The 16,130-nt window shown below is 37.9% G+C and overlaps 1 protein-coding gene across 1 annotated transcript; it reads left to right on the plus strand.

Moving 5' to 3' along the window:
• The first annotated feature begins 13,041 nt into the window (after nt 1–13,041).
• LOC115753057 (cycloartenol-C-24-methyltransferase-like) lies at nt 13,042–15,727 on the plus strand. The gene is made up of 13 exons (XM_030691546.2): nt 13,042–13,226; nt 13,310–13,376; nt 13,486–13,559; nt 13,657–13,741; nt 13,849–13,904; nt 14,010–14,064; nt 14,160–14,207; nt 14,493–14,576; nt 14,654–14,770; nt 14,861–14,944; nt 15,031–15,156; nt 15,247–15,344; nt 15,467–15,727. Exons 1-13 carry the CDS (start codon nt 13,144–13,146, stop codon nt 15,528–15,530), a joined length of 1,041 nt encoding a protein of 346 aa, XP_030547406.1. The 5' UTR covers nt 13,042–13,143; the 3' UTR covers nt 15,531–15,727.
• Nucleotides 15,728–16,130: the final 403 nt, after the last annotated feature.

The following is a 16,130-nucleotide window of genomic DNA, read 5'->3' on the forward strand; positions in this document are numbered from 1 at the left end:
ATTTATCCCAAACTTTTTTTTGTGACATTGAAAATCCTAAACCTATACCCGTGTGACATATTTACCCCAAAATATTTTTTTGTGACATCAAAAATCCTAAACTTATATTCGTGTGACACATTTACCTCAAAGTTTTGAGGTAAATGTGTCACACTAATATAAGTTTGGAGTTTTTAGTGTCACAACAAAAAGTTTGGGGTAAATGTGTCACACGAGCATAAATTTGGGGTAAATGTGTCACATGCATACAAGTTTAGGGTTTTTTGTGTCACAAAGAAAATGTTGGGAGTAAATGTGTCACAGTGGGCATAGTTTAGGAATTTTGGTGGCTTTTTCCCTTAGATATTTAACAAAAGCAATATCCCAAGTCAAATGTCAAACTATCCTAAAAGTTTCTTGTCCACGTTCAAAGAATGCAAGAGCCCATATTCAGGCAAGAAATATAATTTGACTATGAATATTGGGTCACATCGAACACCATCACAACACTTTATACCAATTTAAGTAAAACATTACCATTGGTGATGTCAGGACAGTATACACACTGAAAGCTAAAGTGCATATGTAGAGAAATATCCCGTCACTGTCAATTTATTAGACTCAAATAATTTAATTATTCATTGTCCAAAAGAATCTTTTCCAACAAGTCATGCATAGCTCACTCCGCATCCAACAAGCAAATCAGATAAAATTGTCCGGAAGAACTACATAGAAAAATAGTCAAAAGGCTTAGGGTTAATTTGGTCAAGTTAAAGAGTTTAAGATTGAATTGGCCGTGGTACCACATTAGAGACAACCTTTTCTTTTTCCTTTTTTCCTTTCTTTTTTTTATTTCTTTTTTAGCTAGGTGACACACCACGTTTTGATGTCTCTCGTTGTTTGAAAACAATTAAAGTATGGAATGGATTATTCATGGGCGCCTAGGGATGACCGTAGAATTTTGAATAGTTCAAAGCCACTGCACGCCTGTGCAAAATTGAAATTGTTTCCAGTATCAACACATAATTAACGGAAGTGGACATAATAAATTCACATGAGACTAAACTAATAAAGAAACAATTCCCAAAGGTCAAAGCACACTTTCGTCAATCGTCCGCAAAAGGAGGAATGGCGTATGGGCTTATCTAATGTATGCTTGCAATGCCAGTGCAAGTTACATATATGACTTAATGTTTGTTTATGAGCCTACCAAACTAAATTTACGGGTTAAATTGATTAAGTTTAAAAGTTTAAAATCAATGTGGCTGCCGTATTTAGAAATAACCCCTTTTTATTTTTGTTTTTCTTTCTTTCTTTTTGGGCTAAGTGAGACACCCCTTTTTGATGTTTCTCATGGAATGGATTCCCCATGTGCTCTCAAGGATGACCGTGGATTTTTAAATAATTCAAAGCGACCGCATGCTGGCGTAAAATTTGAAATTGCTTCCAGTTTCAACATAATTAGCAGAAGTGGACATAATAGTTCACATCAGACCAAATTTCTTAAACTAATAGGGAAATAATTCCAAAAGGTCAAAGCACGCTTTCGTTAGTCGTCCCTAAAAGGAGTAATGACGGTATGGGCTTCTACCTTTTGGTTAACGGCTGAAGATCCGTAGTCCCCTAACTTATCACTACCATTGGGATCATTACCCGTGGCATTGTCAGACTTTGGATGCTTCCTTGTTCTCAGCATTGAGTTTCCTCAAATTGAACCTCAAATGGTCCCACCGGGTGTGCCAAAAAGATATTACGCCAACAATGGTCTTTGATGAAATACTCTTCATCGAATGTCGTTTCTTCAATTGTTATTAAGAAGAGACAGGCTCAGTAACGATTCAAAACGGGAGGTTCAATGGATCACATGGAAAGAATATGCGTCGTTGGAATTTAATTGTTGATGAGGAATGAAGCACTTTGCCGTAATATAATCGATGACAAAGTGAGATGATAGATAGATATGACATTGGAAATTAATCCACCTTAAAGTATCCAAAACTATGACTAAAGTACGGGAATTGAAAGATGCGGGAATGTAAAATTGCGAAAGTAAAAATAAATGTAAAAAAATGTGAGTTCTGTCATTGATCGGATATCATCTTACAAAAGGAACAGATGGGGTATTTATAATCTCCTACAAGCGATTACAACTAGACGTGGCCAAACCGGGAACGGGACCCGAAACCGGCCCGTTGATCGGGCCTATGGTTCCAACCCTTTTATTTAAAAAAAAAAAAAGGGTGGGCCCGGTGGAGCAAAGAGCCGTTGGGCTCTTTGCCCCACCACCCCCTCCCGGGCCCCGCCCCAAAAGAGCAACGGCCAAATTGGCGGTTGCGGGTGTCGCGACCCTCTCTCGGAGTAGAGCTAATGGGTCGCCCTTCCGGCCCGATTGTGTGTGGACCTTCGGACGCGGGCCTCTCCCAAGGCCCATTACCCAAATCGCAACGGATGATAAAATCGAGTCGACCTTTCGGTGCGGTCTAGTGACATGTGCTACGTGTGCATGCCAAGGAGTCGCCACCAATCGTTTCGTGGAAGGTACGATTGGAAACCCTATCGAATAGTTGGGAGTTTCTATTCGATTCTGCGAGAACCAGAGAAGTGGGTTCGGGGACTTAGTTACGCCAACTATCAGAGTTGACGCCCTTTCGGTACCTAAGTTGATTGAATTTTCTAATCTCGGATTTCATGCAGATGAGTGAGGTACGAATCCTAATCTAGGAGTTCATGCGGATGGGAGTGACTATCCTAGCAATCACAATCAATCAAAGTAAATGCTCAAATCAAGGAATCCATAACGTGCGGATAAATCGTATCAAATCAACATGGTATTCCTAGTATAGCTCTATCAGCTTAGGGAAAGGATATTCAATGCATTGGAGGGGATCGGGAGTGATTTGGAAGTGATTCGCCCATGAGGGGCAAAATCGTAATTTTGAGAAAATTTGGGGACGATTTGCCAAAAAAGGGCAAAACCGTCATTTCGGAAGAGATTCGGAGTGAGAAATGTTAAAAATAGGATTGGCCACCTAAACTGACCCATTTCCTAATTTTCGACATTTTTTGGAAGCCCACAGGAATTTTTGGAGACAAATTACCCCTAAAGGGTAAAATTGTCATTTTTTGAAAGATCGGGAGGAGAAATCTCAAAAATAGGATTGGCCAGTTGATTGTGGCCATTCCTCAATTTTTGAGAATTTTTGGGATTTTTTTGGGAATTTTCTACAATTTTTCCTAATTTTTTTGGATTTTTAAATGATTTTTCGAATTTTTTTTTTGACCGGGTCAACCCGGTCAACGGACCGAGTCAACCCGGTCCATGGACCGGTCCGCCCGGTCCGGGCCAACACCCGAACCGGGATTGCCCAAAACGGCGTCGCTCGAGCGACGCGCGCGCGGAATTTCAAAAAATCCCGCCCCAAAAAGAAACAACGTCACAGATTGCGCCACGTGGCGCGAATCTGACGGCTGGATCACACAAATAGAATCAACGGTCCGGATCAAAGGGAGACTTAATCTCCACCGCACAATCCGATTACTAAGATCGACGGTCCAGATAAAAGGGAGTGAATAAACCGTGACCGTCCGATCTAGCTATTTTTATTTTCTGAAAATGATTTTTATTTATTATTTGCATTTTCGAAAAAAAAACTTGATCCAACGATCGGAATGGTGACGCGTGGCCAAACCTGGGCCACGCGATCACAAAATATTTTTTATTTTTCGAAAAATGGAATATATTTAAAAAATGAATTTTATTTTTCGAAAATCAGAGATTCCGACACGTGGCGTCCCTATGAGCCGTCGGATCATTTTCATTTTGTTGTAACTGACTCGCCGACGTGGCTGCCACGTGTGCGCCACGTCGGCGACACCTAGACGTTGACCGGGTCAACTTTCGTTGACCGGTCAACAAGCCAGCCTGAGAAGACGATCGGCGCCGGTGAACCTCGCCGGCGCCTCGCCGGAACTTGGTTCCGACGCCCAAACTCGTCCGAAATGTCACGATTTTCTTTCCAAATGATTCCGACGCTAACCTACATCAACATATTTCAAGTTTAACGCGAATGACTAACACGAACTACACTAAAACGGCATCCAATATCCGGCCGAACCTGCAACTTCCGGCGAGCGAATATACACTGACTACCGATCATCCAATCTGAGACTTAAGCATATAATCCACATCAAAAATGGTTCAGGAAACTCACCTGGTCATCCTTACAAGTTCAGAATCAATCGCTAACAATTTCCGGCGCGAGACTCCGGCGAGGTATGTATGCAGGTTTGGATGTACGGTTTTTTGACCACATCAATGCATACGAAAGAGAAATCTGAGTTCAGGAAGTGTCTTCAGGTGTAAATGGAAGTGTGTAACATACGACTAAACGAGATTGCAGGTCTTTGGTTCGGATCGATATGCTCGGATTCACAGAGACATTTTATCGAACAGGTGCTATACACCTATCAAAGCTGAACCTACACCAATCTTAAGCTAGATCCATCGAAACCGAGCTTATATCTGCACTACATTACCTCAGATTACTCGAGATGACGCCTCGTTCCGACTCGACATGGAAGAAACGACTAAAAATCGTGAGCTCACAGTACTCACCGGAAAGTTAACAGAAGAAATCGAGCTCACCTTTTGCGTCGAAGTTGATCTGAGATGCGACGGCGATGAGCTTCAACCTCTGATGCAATGACCACGAATTCTCCGCTAATCCTCTACTCGCTTTCGTCTCCAAGACTCCTGCTCTCCCTTCTGTGAAGTTTTCTCCCTTTTTTTTTTAAATCCTCCTCCTCCTTTTGTTTGCGAGCACCCCCATCCTCTTTTGTTAATCCTCGTGCTCTCTTCTAACTGCCCCCCTCCCTTCTCGAATCTTCTAGAAGCTTTTTCGTTGAAGAAAACCGTTCAAGAAAAACGGCCTCCCCTGCTCTATCTTGCGCCGGTGACACTTTGGGAGAGACGATGAACAGTGCCGGGTCACCGGGTCGGATCCGCCCGACCCGGCTGACCCGGTTCGTGCAAAAAAGGCAAAATCGAAGTAGCAATTGACATTTTTTTACGAAATTGATGCCACAAATCGCTTCCCCATCATGGATTACCTTTGAAAATGAGATTTTCGTGAAAAATACCCCATGAATTGAATGAAAACCCCAAATATTGAGTAGGATCCGAAATTGGTTTTTACAAAATTGGAGTCCTTAATGAAGGAATTAACCTCAATTGAGCCTACCATTAGATTCAGAAGGTCAAAAACTATAGGCTAGGGGTCATAGAGTTCCATGGGTGCCTCTTAGTGAGATTTAATTTTGAATTTGGCCTTCTAGGGACTAAAATGAAGGAATTTTATGTGCAATTAAGTCCCTAATGCCAAAATTGAGCAAATTAAGGTGCAATTGGATCAGAATGTGAAATGGAATACCAGAAAATCATGTCACAACCTTAATAATGAAGAAAGAAAAATAAAATGACCCCAAATGGTATTTTTATGTCTAATGGGTGGGGTGCATTTGTGAAGGAACACACAAATCCGAAATGGAATTTTCAAACTTCAAGAGGTCAAAATGAAAATGAAATTAAAAGAAAAATGTTGACTATTTTTCTGTATTTTTGTGACCTCGAATGGTATTTTTCTTGATTTTTTGGGTATTTTCCTATTTTCTGAAAAATATAAAAAAAATGCGAAAAATATGAAAAATTATTTTTTGATCAAAAATGGTTCCTTGAGCTTGGCCAAGGCTACCAAAGTTGATTTTACAATTTTCTAATTTTTGTGAATTTTTTTATGAATTTTCAAAAAAATAAATCGAAAAAAAGATGATTAAAATTCAGGTGTCAACAGCGAGTTAAAAAAAAAATTGAATTTTTTTAATTCTTCTCTATAAATGCATATCCCCCTTTTCATTTTGCTCACAAATCCTCTCAACAATTCTCTCAAATTATCTCAATTCTCCCAAATTCTCTCAATCCCGCCTCAATTCTCTCAATCGGATTTCCGATTAATTCTCTTGAAAATGGCAAGTGGAAGCAGAAATATTGGAAAGGGCAAGATGACTATGGGAGATTCCGAGTATCCTATTCCTGGATATGATCCTCATGAGTATGCATGTTGGGAAGACGACGACGATAATATCAATGTTGTTCCGAATCCGAATGTTGAGCACATCTCAACACAAGAAAGTTTTCATCCTCCTATTGGTATCAAAGAAACGTCGACGGCAAATGAGTCGGAATAGAAGGGCCGAGAGAGTACATTCGACTTATAGCTGCACTTCGATAAGGTACGTGATGAAGGCGAAGGTAAGTATAATATAAATTGTAAATATTGTTTGCAAACATACAAATTTACGAAAGGAGACAACTACGGAACATTCCGTTGACATCTGACGTAAAAACATCAAACGCAAGTGGGGATCGACATTACGCAACAACAAATTTCTAGGTACGCCAATTCTAATCATCATCCTTTATTCCGTTACAACGATGCACTTTATAAACAAACATTAGCTGAATATGTTGCCCTTGATCATGCTCCATTTATCTTTGGTGAAAATTTTAATTTGAAATATTTGATAAATATTGTGTTGGTTCCGTAAGCACCAACTATTCCAAAAAGTACTCTTAAAAGCGAACTTTTGCATCTTTATAAAAAAACAAAAAAAATCTTTAGCAAAATTTTTTGCGGAATTCAATGGACGTGTGCATTTAGGTAGCGATATTTGGAGTGATCCTTGGCAAATTCATTCTTATATGGGTGTCACGTGTCATTAGATAGGTGACGACTGGACTATTCAAAAAAGACTTATTGCATTTCGAGGTTTTGATGAAAAATATTTGGCTCATAATATTTATAAAATAATTAGGCAAGTTTTAGAAGAAGATAATTTGATAAATAAAGTATTTTCAATTGATTTTGATAATACTGCTGCAAAATCTGCTTCCATTCCCAAATTAGAAAATATTTGCAAACCCTCTTTTGGCGGACAATTTTTTCACATTAGATGTGCTTGCCATGTTTTAAATTTATGTGTACAAGATGATTTACGAACTCTTGACACTTCTCTCGTCCCAATAAAGGGTGCAATTAAATTTTTATGAAGTCGTGCCCATTTTTTGAAAGTATGGGGAAAATTTTGTAAACAACATGGGAAAAGGGCAAAAAGGTTTCCAAAAAATATTCGGACTCGTTGGAATTCTACCTACGAGTTGTTTCGTCAAACTTTTGATTACAAAGATTTATTATGTATATTTATTTCGCAAAATATTCCCGAAATTACTTTACTTCCGCAACATTGGGACGTTTGCAAATTTTTTTTAGATTTTTTGAAAATTTTTAATGATGCTATTAATACTTTATCTGATATTTATTATCCTACTACGCATTTATTTTTAATAGAGTGTGTTAATATTGGTAGTGTTTTTAGTCAATATGAAAAAGATACTGAATTAGATCGGACTATTTTAGTAATGAGAGAAAAATGGTTACATTATTATTTCCAAATTCCTCTTGTCTATTTAGTTGATATTGTTTTTTATCTACGTATTAAATTAGACGGTTTACTAGATTATTTGAATGTGTATTATCATGATTGTTTACATTTGGAAGATTCAATAGATATTTCAAATATACAAGGAGATGTTAAAGAATTTAGAGTAGTATTATATGGAGAATTTTGTACTAGATATGGTTTAAGTGATTCCGGATCTTTACAATTTATTGCCTCACGTAGCGAAGCTGGTAGTTCACTTAGTAGATGGTACAATATGCTCAAAAGTAGGAAAAAAAAACAAAAAACAAAAAAGGGGCAACATGCAGTATTCCGAATTAGAAAAATATTTAACCACTCAATTTGAATTTCGTGATGCGAACATAGTACATGATTTCCAAATCCTAAAGTGGTGGAAGAGTCACTCAATCGATTACCCAGTTGTTGCCCTCATCGCTCACCAGATATTAGTAACACATTCTTCAACAGTTGTAGTTGAAGAAACATTTAGCGCTGGATGATTAGTTTTGGACTCTCGCCGTTCAACATTAAGCCCGGAGTCCGTGGAAGCTAAAGCTTGTATCGACGATTGGATGAAGGCTAAATTTTAACACCAAGAGCTGGATCGAGAACACGAATTTTTTAGTGAGGATTGTGGAGATACCACCGTTATGGGTACCACAATGGGTAGTGACGATTGACGATGAGGTAAGTTGGGGTTATCAAAGGTAAAAGAACTATATGAGTTTTGATTATTCTATCTCTAAGAAAATATGTAGACGCTTAATGATAATTCATTAAGTTCAAGCCCATTCCTCCTCTCTCTCTTTTTTTCCCCACATTTTATTACAATGTACAATTTGATTATAATTTATTATTTTTATTTTATTATTTATTATTTAAAAAATTAAAATTAAAAAACAGAACCGGAATCGGCCCGGAATCGCCCCGGAATCGCCGGTTCCACCTTTTCGTGGAACCGAAACCGGCCATGTCTAGTTACAACTTCAGAATTCAAATAATAGATAACTTTCCAATGGCAATTGCACACACTTATCCAAAAGAAATTGCACAAATTCTAATATTACAGATATGGACACAACTACCCATCGGTTGTCATGTTGCTCTATGTCGGTATGACGATTTTGTCAAGAAACTTTAAGGCCCTCGTTGGTAGCTTCACGTTGTGTTGTTGACGAATTCGCCGGTGATTTGTCGGTTCCATTCAAGTTATTGGTAATTTTGTCCATTATTCACCAAACTCTGTTATTATCAACTAAGTCCGATACTTGCTGATAATACATAAAAAAATGTTCATTTTTTGGTGTCAACACTAGTTAACTTAGGTCATCATGTAGAATTAGGCAATTTCTAACTTCTAACTCATAAGAAAATCCAAAAATAATTGCATCTATATCTCGTGTAGCTTGCATTTAATTATAGAACCAATTCATAATTAGCTCTATAATATTCACGTTGGATGTGGCATGTCATTATGAATTCACGTGTCCTTAGAAATTAATTTAGTCCGTCATTTTATATAGAATGCGCTTAAGATTAATGCATATTAGATTTGATTGAATATAGTTCAATGTCATTCATGTATGTCATGTAGTAATTATGTCGCGTCATATAGTAATTTAATTGATGCATGCATTAGTCTAATCTATCCAAAATTTTAGGGATTAATCTACGCTTTTATTATGTTAACAAAATGAGAGAATACTAGGAAATTAGTTTAGGTTGCATACTAATTAGTTTGGAGCTTAATTATAATTTATGCATCATACATCATATCATTACTTGTTTGTTTCCTAAGTCTTGGTTAGCAGAAACCTTGCTGCGATGGATATAATGAGACGTTGCTTTCTCTTGCTTAGGACATTGAGTCTCTTCTCATTTTTGCAATTTATTCACTGCTTTGATTATTGAATGCTACACTCATTTTCTGCGCACCCGCATGATCATCTCTGGATAAAATCAACTAAGAGTGCATGCAAAACATTTTCAAAAGAAAGAGAAAATATACCGAAAGGGCGTTGGATTAATATAGAGTAATCAAGTTTCAGTATTCATGAATTTCTATTTTGCAGAAGTACAATGTAATCTCACATTTTATTTGGATTATAATTGACCCATAACTGATTAGTGGCGGGTTAATAAATTGAATTCCAAGTTTAATACTGATTAATTGAAATCCAAAGTCGCGATTGGTATGGGCTTGAGAGTGTTAGCACTAAATGGTGGTACATCTCTTTAATGAGTAACCTTTTTTCACACTTAGTAATCCATTAACTTTGCCATGGTAGTTCACCTCGAGGAGATCGCGATAGATATTTTTAGGTATCAAAGTGATCAAGCATAGTGAAAGCTATTGTTTAAGTCAAGGCCACTATGTGGAGAAAATTATTGAAAAATATTAGCATTTGGGAATTACAGAGTCAAACGTGCCATGTGATATGTCAATTTAATTGATGGAAATTATTGGACAAGCTTTAGCACAATTGCAATATACAAGTGAAATTAGAAGTCTAATGTATGCTATGCATTGCATTGGACTGGATATGAGCTTTATTTTATGTAAATTGTCCAGATTTACAAGTAATCCTAGTATTGTGCATTGGAAAGCCATAAGTAAAATTCTTGGTTACTTAAAAAAAAAAAACAGTAGATTAGGTCTTTTTCATGGAAGACAACTAATAATGCTTCATGAATCTTCATATGCTAGTTGGATGAGTAGCACATTTGATAACAGATCGACATCTAGATGGGTTTTCAAGCTTGCAAATGGTGCAGTCTCTTGGGCATCAAAGAAACAAGCATTGGGATCACAACCAATGGCAACAATATCTAAGTATACAGAATGGTAGTATAAGAACTTGGCTGATCCATTTCCTAAGGACTCTCGAGAGATCTAGTTAATAATATTGCCAATATATAATGGATATATTTGTTTGCAAGTTGAGTATGTTTGACAATTAATTACCGTGAAATTTTTAAAATCATTTATGTCTGAATAGATAAGAACTTGGCCGATTCATTTACTAAGGGTCTCTCGAGAGGTCTAGTTAGCAGTATTGTCAAAGGAATGGGTCTTAGACTAATTGATAATAGTCAAGCATAGAGGAAACTCAACTTTACAATTTTTAATGAAATTCTCACAGTTTAATGGGTAACAATAGGCTATTGTATTTTGATAGTGATCAAGTACTGGAGCACAAGGTTAATATTCACGGAAAGTAAAGTGAAGGAGAGTAAGAAAGCACTGTTAATGAATTTCAAGTTTTTGCGAGGCAAGACTAAGGTAACAAGTTAAGAAGCCCGCCACATATGAACGTAAGAAGTGGTGCCGCTTCTTACAATACTTGGATTCACTTCTGTAAACATTCATGAATGTAGGAGAAAGAACAAGGCCTAAAAGTGCCAAGTCATCAGAAATGTTTAAGCGATTGTGTGTATATTCATATGTGTCATAATTCAATTAACAAATGGAATCATTGTTCAAAATTTCGTTTGCTACCGGTTTCATTAATGGAAAAGCTCACATTAATTGAAGGTTCAAATCTTAATAGATACCTTCTTGTATGTATGAATTTATGTAAATTAATAAAAATAACAAACATATGGGGAATTTGTTGAAATAATATGTTACCCATAAAAAGCGAGGAGAATTGATGGTTGATTATGAAAAGTAGTGATGGTTCCGATCAAGTAACAATTACTGAAAAATATATTTGACATGAAGATAAGTGAGAGTTGCTCATGAAAGTAGTGATGGTTGTGACAAAGTACCTATTCGCAAAAGATGTGTCGATTGGTTATTTGTAAATAGGACCAAATCATATGTTGTTTGTCAGAAGAAAGCAACATTCTGTTCTTCATAATTGTCTCTTATTCACAACATTCTCCCTCCTCCTATTTTTTCACAAAATTTTGATGATATATTCAAGGTGACATTTTAAAATTGAGTCATTGTTAAACTCATTTCTATGTGGCTTTGGCATACATTGTGGAGGTATATTTGTCTTAAACCCAACAGCAACAATAGTGGGGGCAAATAATACCTTAAAAATAGCGACGGTCGTTATGCATCAAAGCATCGAAGAACTATAGATCACTACTCGTATATTCATTAGTAATTAAATTTTCGCAAAATAGTTTCTATTTGGAAATAGTTTCTTAAGTAATATTCAAACATGGCCTCATTAAAATATTTCGTATATCTTGAAATTAGAAATTTTTTATACATTCCCAAGTGATCTTTACTGTAATTTCTTACATGTATTTAGAGCACACGATAGCTAATGATTTATTGAAAGACATTAGTTAGATCAAATGCAATAAAATAACTTTCCTAGGACTCTATCTAAGGAAAGATAAAATGAGATCGATCCATAGTTAATAGGTTTGTTAGCTTTGAAAACTCTTGCTGCACTTGCCAAGAGTACAAGATTGCTTAACTGTTCTTGATCTGATTGAGAGTAAATTTTGAAATTGCTCCACTGTAGAGAGATATTTTGCCCAACACGAACTGATCTATTTATTTCAAAGGTGTGTGTGTATATATATATTATGGAGAACTGTGAAATTTGAGGAGATCATGATCTCAGTGAGCCATGGCATTTTTTTATGAAGGCCATATAAAAACGTGGTATCTCAACGAATAAAACAATTCCATTCCAAGGATTCATATTCCGTGGAAAGGCATTCTTTTTCCTTTGTTTGGATGACCAAACATTTTACAAATCTCAACCGTTAAATACTTAAAGGATTGAGATGGTCTACCCTAACACCATGTGTGTGGGATAGACGCTTGATGAAAATTAGATATAGAGTAATCAAAGGAGTCTATCCGCTCCAGCTCTATTTATTTCTTGAAAAATAAATGATTTAAAAAATATTTTCTTATAAACGATCGTTGGTATCGCTTATAGAAATGGATAAACGGCATATATTTTCAGTATCAGCAAAAATATTTAGAAATAAATTATTATTGATAATGATAATATTTTTTATTGACTAATTATTTTAAGTGATACTAGTAATTATTTTTAGGAAATTTTTTTTCAAATTATACATTTTTCGTGAAACAAATGGAGCTAAGATTCCAAATGAATGGTTAAGATTGTACTGGAGTAACCAAAATATATGTTCATCTCCATCTTGAATGGTAAGTCAACTGTTGGTGGCCCGGAGAAATTCAACACCTTCTCTTCTTTCCATAGAGAAGCTACAGCGAAGCTGTCGCTAGATGAGTCCAGCCGGCAACCAACTTCAGCATTATGATTAATTATTTAGAGATCGCTGTCAACAGGCACGTTTAAAATTTACAAAGAGAAAAATCTCAAACTCAAGTGTTGCTACGACAAATCTTTTACTCTGTGAAAACCCATTTTCATCTTCTTCATTATGTTGTGTTGTATATAAGACAAGCAATGGCATGCTTGTTTAGGCACACCAATATCCTGTCCACGAAACAAGTTTTCTTTCTGCTTTTGATTCTACTTAGACCTGCATTGTTTTTCTTCTAATGGTTCGAGAATCTGTGTGATGATGCGATGAAGGAAGCTCAAAAAACGCACTAACCTTCTCATTCCCTTTCAGTTTCTCCAATTACTTTTGGTAGACATACGTATATAGAGCGAGCGAGTTTGTTGCCGGTGTCCCATAATGTCAAAAACTGGAGCACTGGATCTGGCTGCGGGTGTTGGTGGAACGATCGAAAAAAGCCAAGTCCTCTCCGCCGTCAACAAGTACGTGGCCAAATGCATGTTTCTTCCTCATACTACATTTAGGGCCGACCTCAATTGATGGACTTTGTTTCTGCTGGGTTTAGGTACGAGAAGTATCATACCTGCTATGGAGGGAAGGAGGAAGAAAGGAAAGCTGAGTACCGTGACGTGGTAAGAGAAGGGCCTCCACGCACAACTTCTTGTTTTTGGATAATTGAACTTACGGTTGATTTGCATTTCGAATGACTGAGAGACTTTATATCTACAAATGCAAGTGCAGGCCAATAAATATTATGATCTTGCTACCAGCTTTTATGAGTATGGCTGGGGAGAGTCCTTCCATGTCGCACGCAGGTCACATTTCACATCCGATCTTAATTAAATTTTACGCTTGTTTCGTGCGCTCGGACGACTAGTCCATCAACAGTGCTGATTCTGTTTGCCCCTGCAGATGGAAAGGGGAGTCTCTAAGAGAGGGCATGAAGAGACACGAACACTTTATCGCATCGCAGCTAGCCTTAAAACCGGGACTGAAGGTTTATTCCTCTCCCTGCGGCTAGTTCATGACTACCAGATTTTAAAACTAACCGTTTGGTTAAGAATTGTGACTTTATTTCCTTATCTTCTTCCTCCTCTATTGAAGGTGCTGGACGTAGGGTGCGGAATTGGTGGACCGCTCAGGGAGATAGCTCGATTCAGGTTACAAACTTATCACTCCTTCGAAGGGGATTAATCGACAATGAGAAAGTATTTGTCTTTCATCTGGCTCTTGTAGACCGATACATTCTCTCTTACATTTCGCAGCTACACCTGCATTACGGGATTAACCGACAATGCGTACCATGTTAAAAGGGGACAGGTTCGTTTAACTTTGTGCTCCTTTTGAAATGTGAATTAATTACATTTACTGTGTAGCTCGCTCTATAAATATGACAAGCTTGCTTTGTTCCATAGGAACTGAACCGCATCGCAGGCGTTGACAAGACATGTAACTTTGTTAAGGTTGGTCGAATCTGGTGTCCGATTTTCACTGGAGCTCTTCTGTCGTTGGAGGCTTCAACCTTCAACATTTCTATTATGCTGTAATTGTCTTGTTTTGTCCTACATCCACAACGCTTTTAAGATTGGTCAAGCACTATTTTCTCCAGGAACTCTTAGTTGTATCCCCCATTTATATTTTCCCCTTTTCGCGGTGGTGCTTCTATCTGGATTTTGTGTTCATGCACTTGAAGGCATCGCTAGGGGTTGAGGAACACACTGCAAAATCACTGTTTCTTGGTGATGCAGGCTGATTTCATGCAGATGCCATTCCCCGACAACACATTTGATGCAGCTTATGCTATAGAATCTACCTGCCACGCACCTGATGCTGTAAGTTCTTTACGGATACACGCACTATGTTTGGTCATTCATACCAGGACTGTCAATTAATCTAACGGTCTGGACAGTATGAATGTTACAAGGAGATTTACAGAATACTGAAGCCTGGTCAGCATTTTGCCGCTTATGAGTGGTGTATGACTGATTCCTTTGATCCGAACAACCAAGAGCACCGAAAGATTAAGGTTGGTTTGATCCTGTATTGTCAAGTTCAGTTCACATGTTTGAGTATTTTCTGATGCAAAGTATATGACCGCACCCGGAAACTGCTGCAGGCCGACATTGAGATTGGAAATGGTCTTACAGACATCAGGCTGACTGGGCAGCTCATTGAAGCTCTAAAACGAGCAGGTTTCGAGGTAAACTTTGTTTTACCTGTCTTAAAGCGGATTGCGACTGTTGGTAAGATAGTTGGACCTATGATCCGATGTTGGTCTGTGCGAAGGTCATATGGGAGAAAGATCTGGGTCCCGACTCTGACATCCCTTGGTACGCACATATGGATAAAAAGCGTCTATCATTGACTAGCTTCCGCACAACGGGTATTGGGCGTTGGATTACATCACTCACGGTAAGCTAAGCTTCATAGTGCGACCTCCTTAGTTGTGATCATTCGTGGCGTGCAGTATGACGGAGAGATTTTCATTTCACGTTCATGAAGGTCAAGGCTCTTGAGTATGTGAGGCTAGCCCCAGAAGGGAGCGTAAGGGTTCAAGAATTTCTGCTGCAAGCGGGTGACGGCTTATACGAAGGCGGAAGGTGAGAGCGATCCCGCTTCTCTAATCTCCTTTATCCTCGATCCATTTTTGCACTTCTCTTTTAGATATATATGCGTCTTGTCTACAAATGGTAATTACTCAAATGCTAAACATGTACGTCAGGAGAGAAATTTTCACGCCAATGTACTTCTTTCTGGCTCGGAAACCTATATCCAAGAGCCCGTGACGGTGGGGGTAACGACAGAGAAATGTGGCAGTGGCTCGTAACACGTTATCTTCTGAGTTTATTTGTATTAGCAACTCCTCCTTATTAAAACATGATGTTTGCTCAATGAGAGCAACTTTATCTTTTCCAGTTATCTAATGTACCGGGTGGAGAACTTTCTTCTCGCCATGATCGTTTATAACCATGTCAAGTCTATCATGCTTTGATTTGATCTTGATACTCTCTCTCTCTCTCTCTCTCGCTCTCTCTCTCTCTCTTCCTTTCTTTGGCCACATGGATTATCAAGATCAGGGTTTATAGTTTGTTGTCCCTTCATGTGCATCATACGATGCGACAAGAACGGGTAATAGTATCCCCCAGTCGCCCTAGTCGACTTGCCAACTTGCCAAATTGCCAACTTGCCAACTTGCCACTCCTGTGGTCAAATCACGTCATGAACTGTGTTATCTCACACTCGTGATCCTCACCAAGTGTAGGAATCTCCCGGTCCATGGCCATGGCCTACATAGTGATACGACAACTCTGCAGACTAGCATGCAAAATTAAATCTAAATACCTCTGATGTACTTCATGAGTCTTGTATTTAATCGTTGATCACTT

This window comes from Rhodamnia argentea, chromosome 5, assembly GCF_020921035.1.
Source record: "Rhodamnia argentea isolate NSW1041297 chromosome 5, ASM2092103v1, whole genome shotgun sequence".
Classification (NCBI taxonomy): Eukaryota; Viridiplantae; Streptophyta; class Magnoliopsida; order Myrtales; family Myrtaceae; genus Rhodamnia; species Rhodamnia argentea.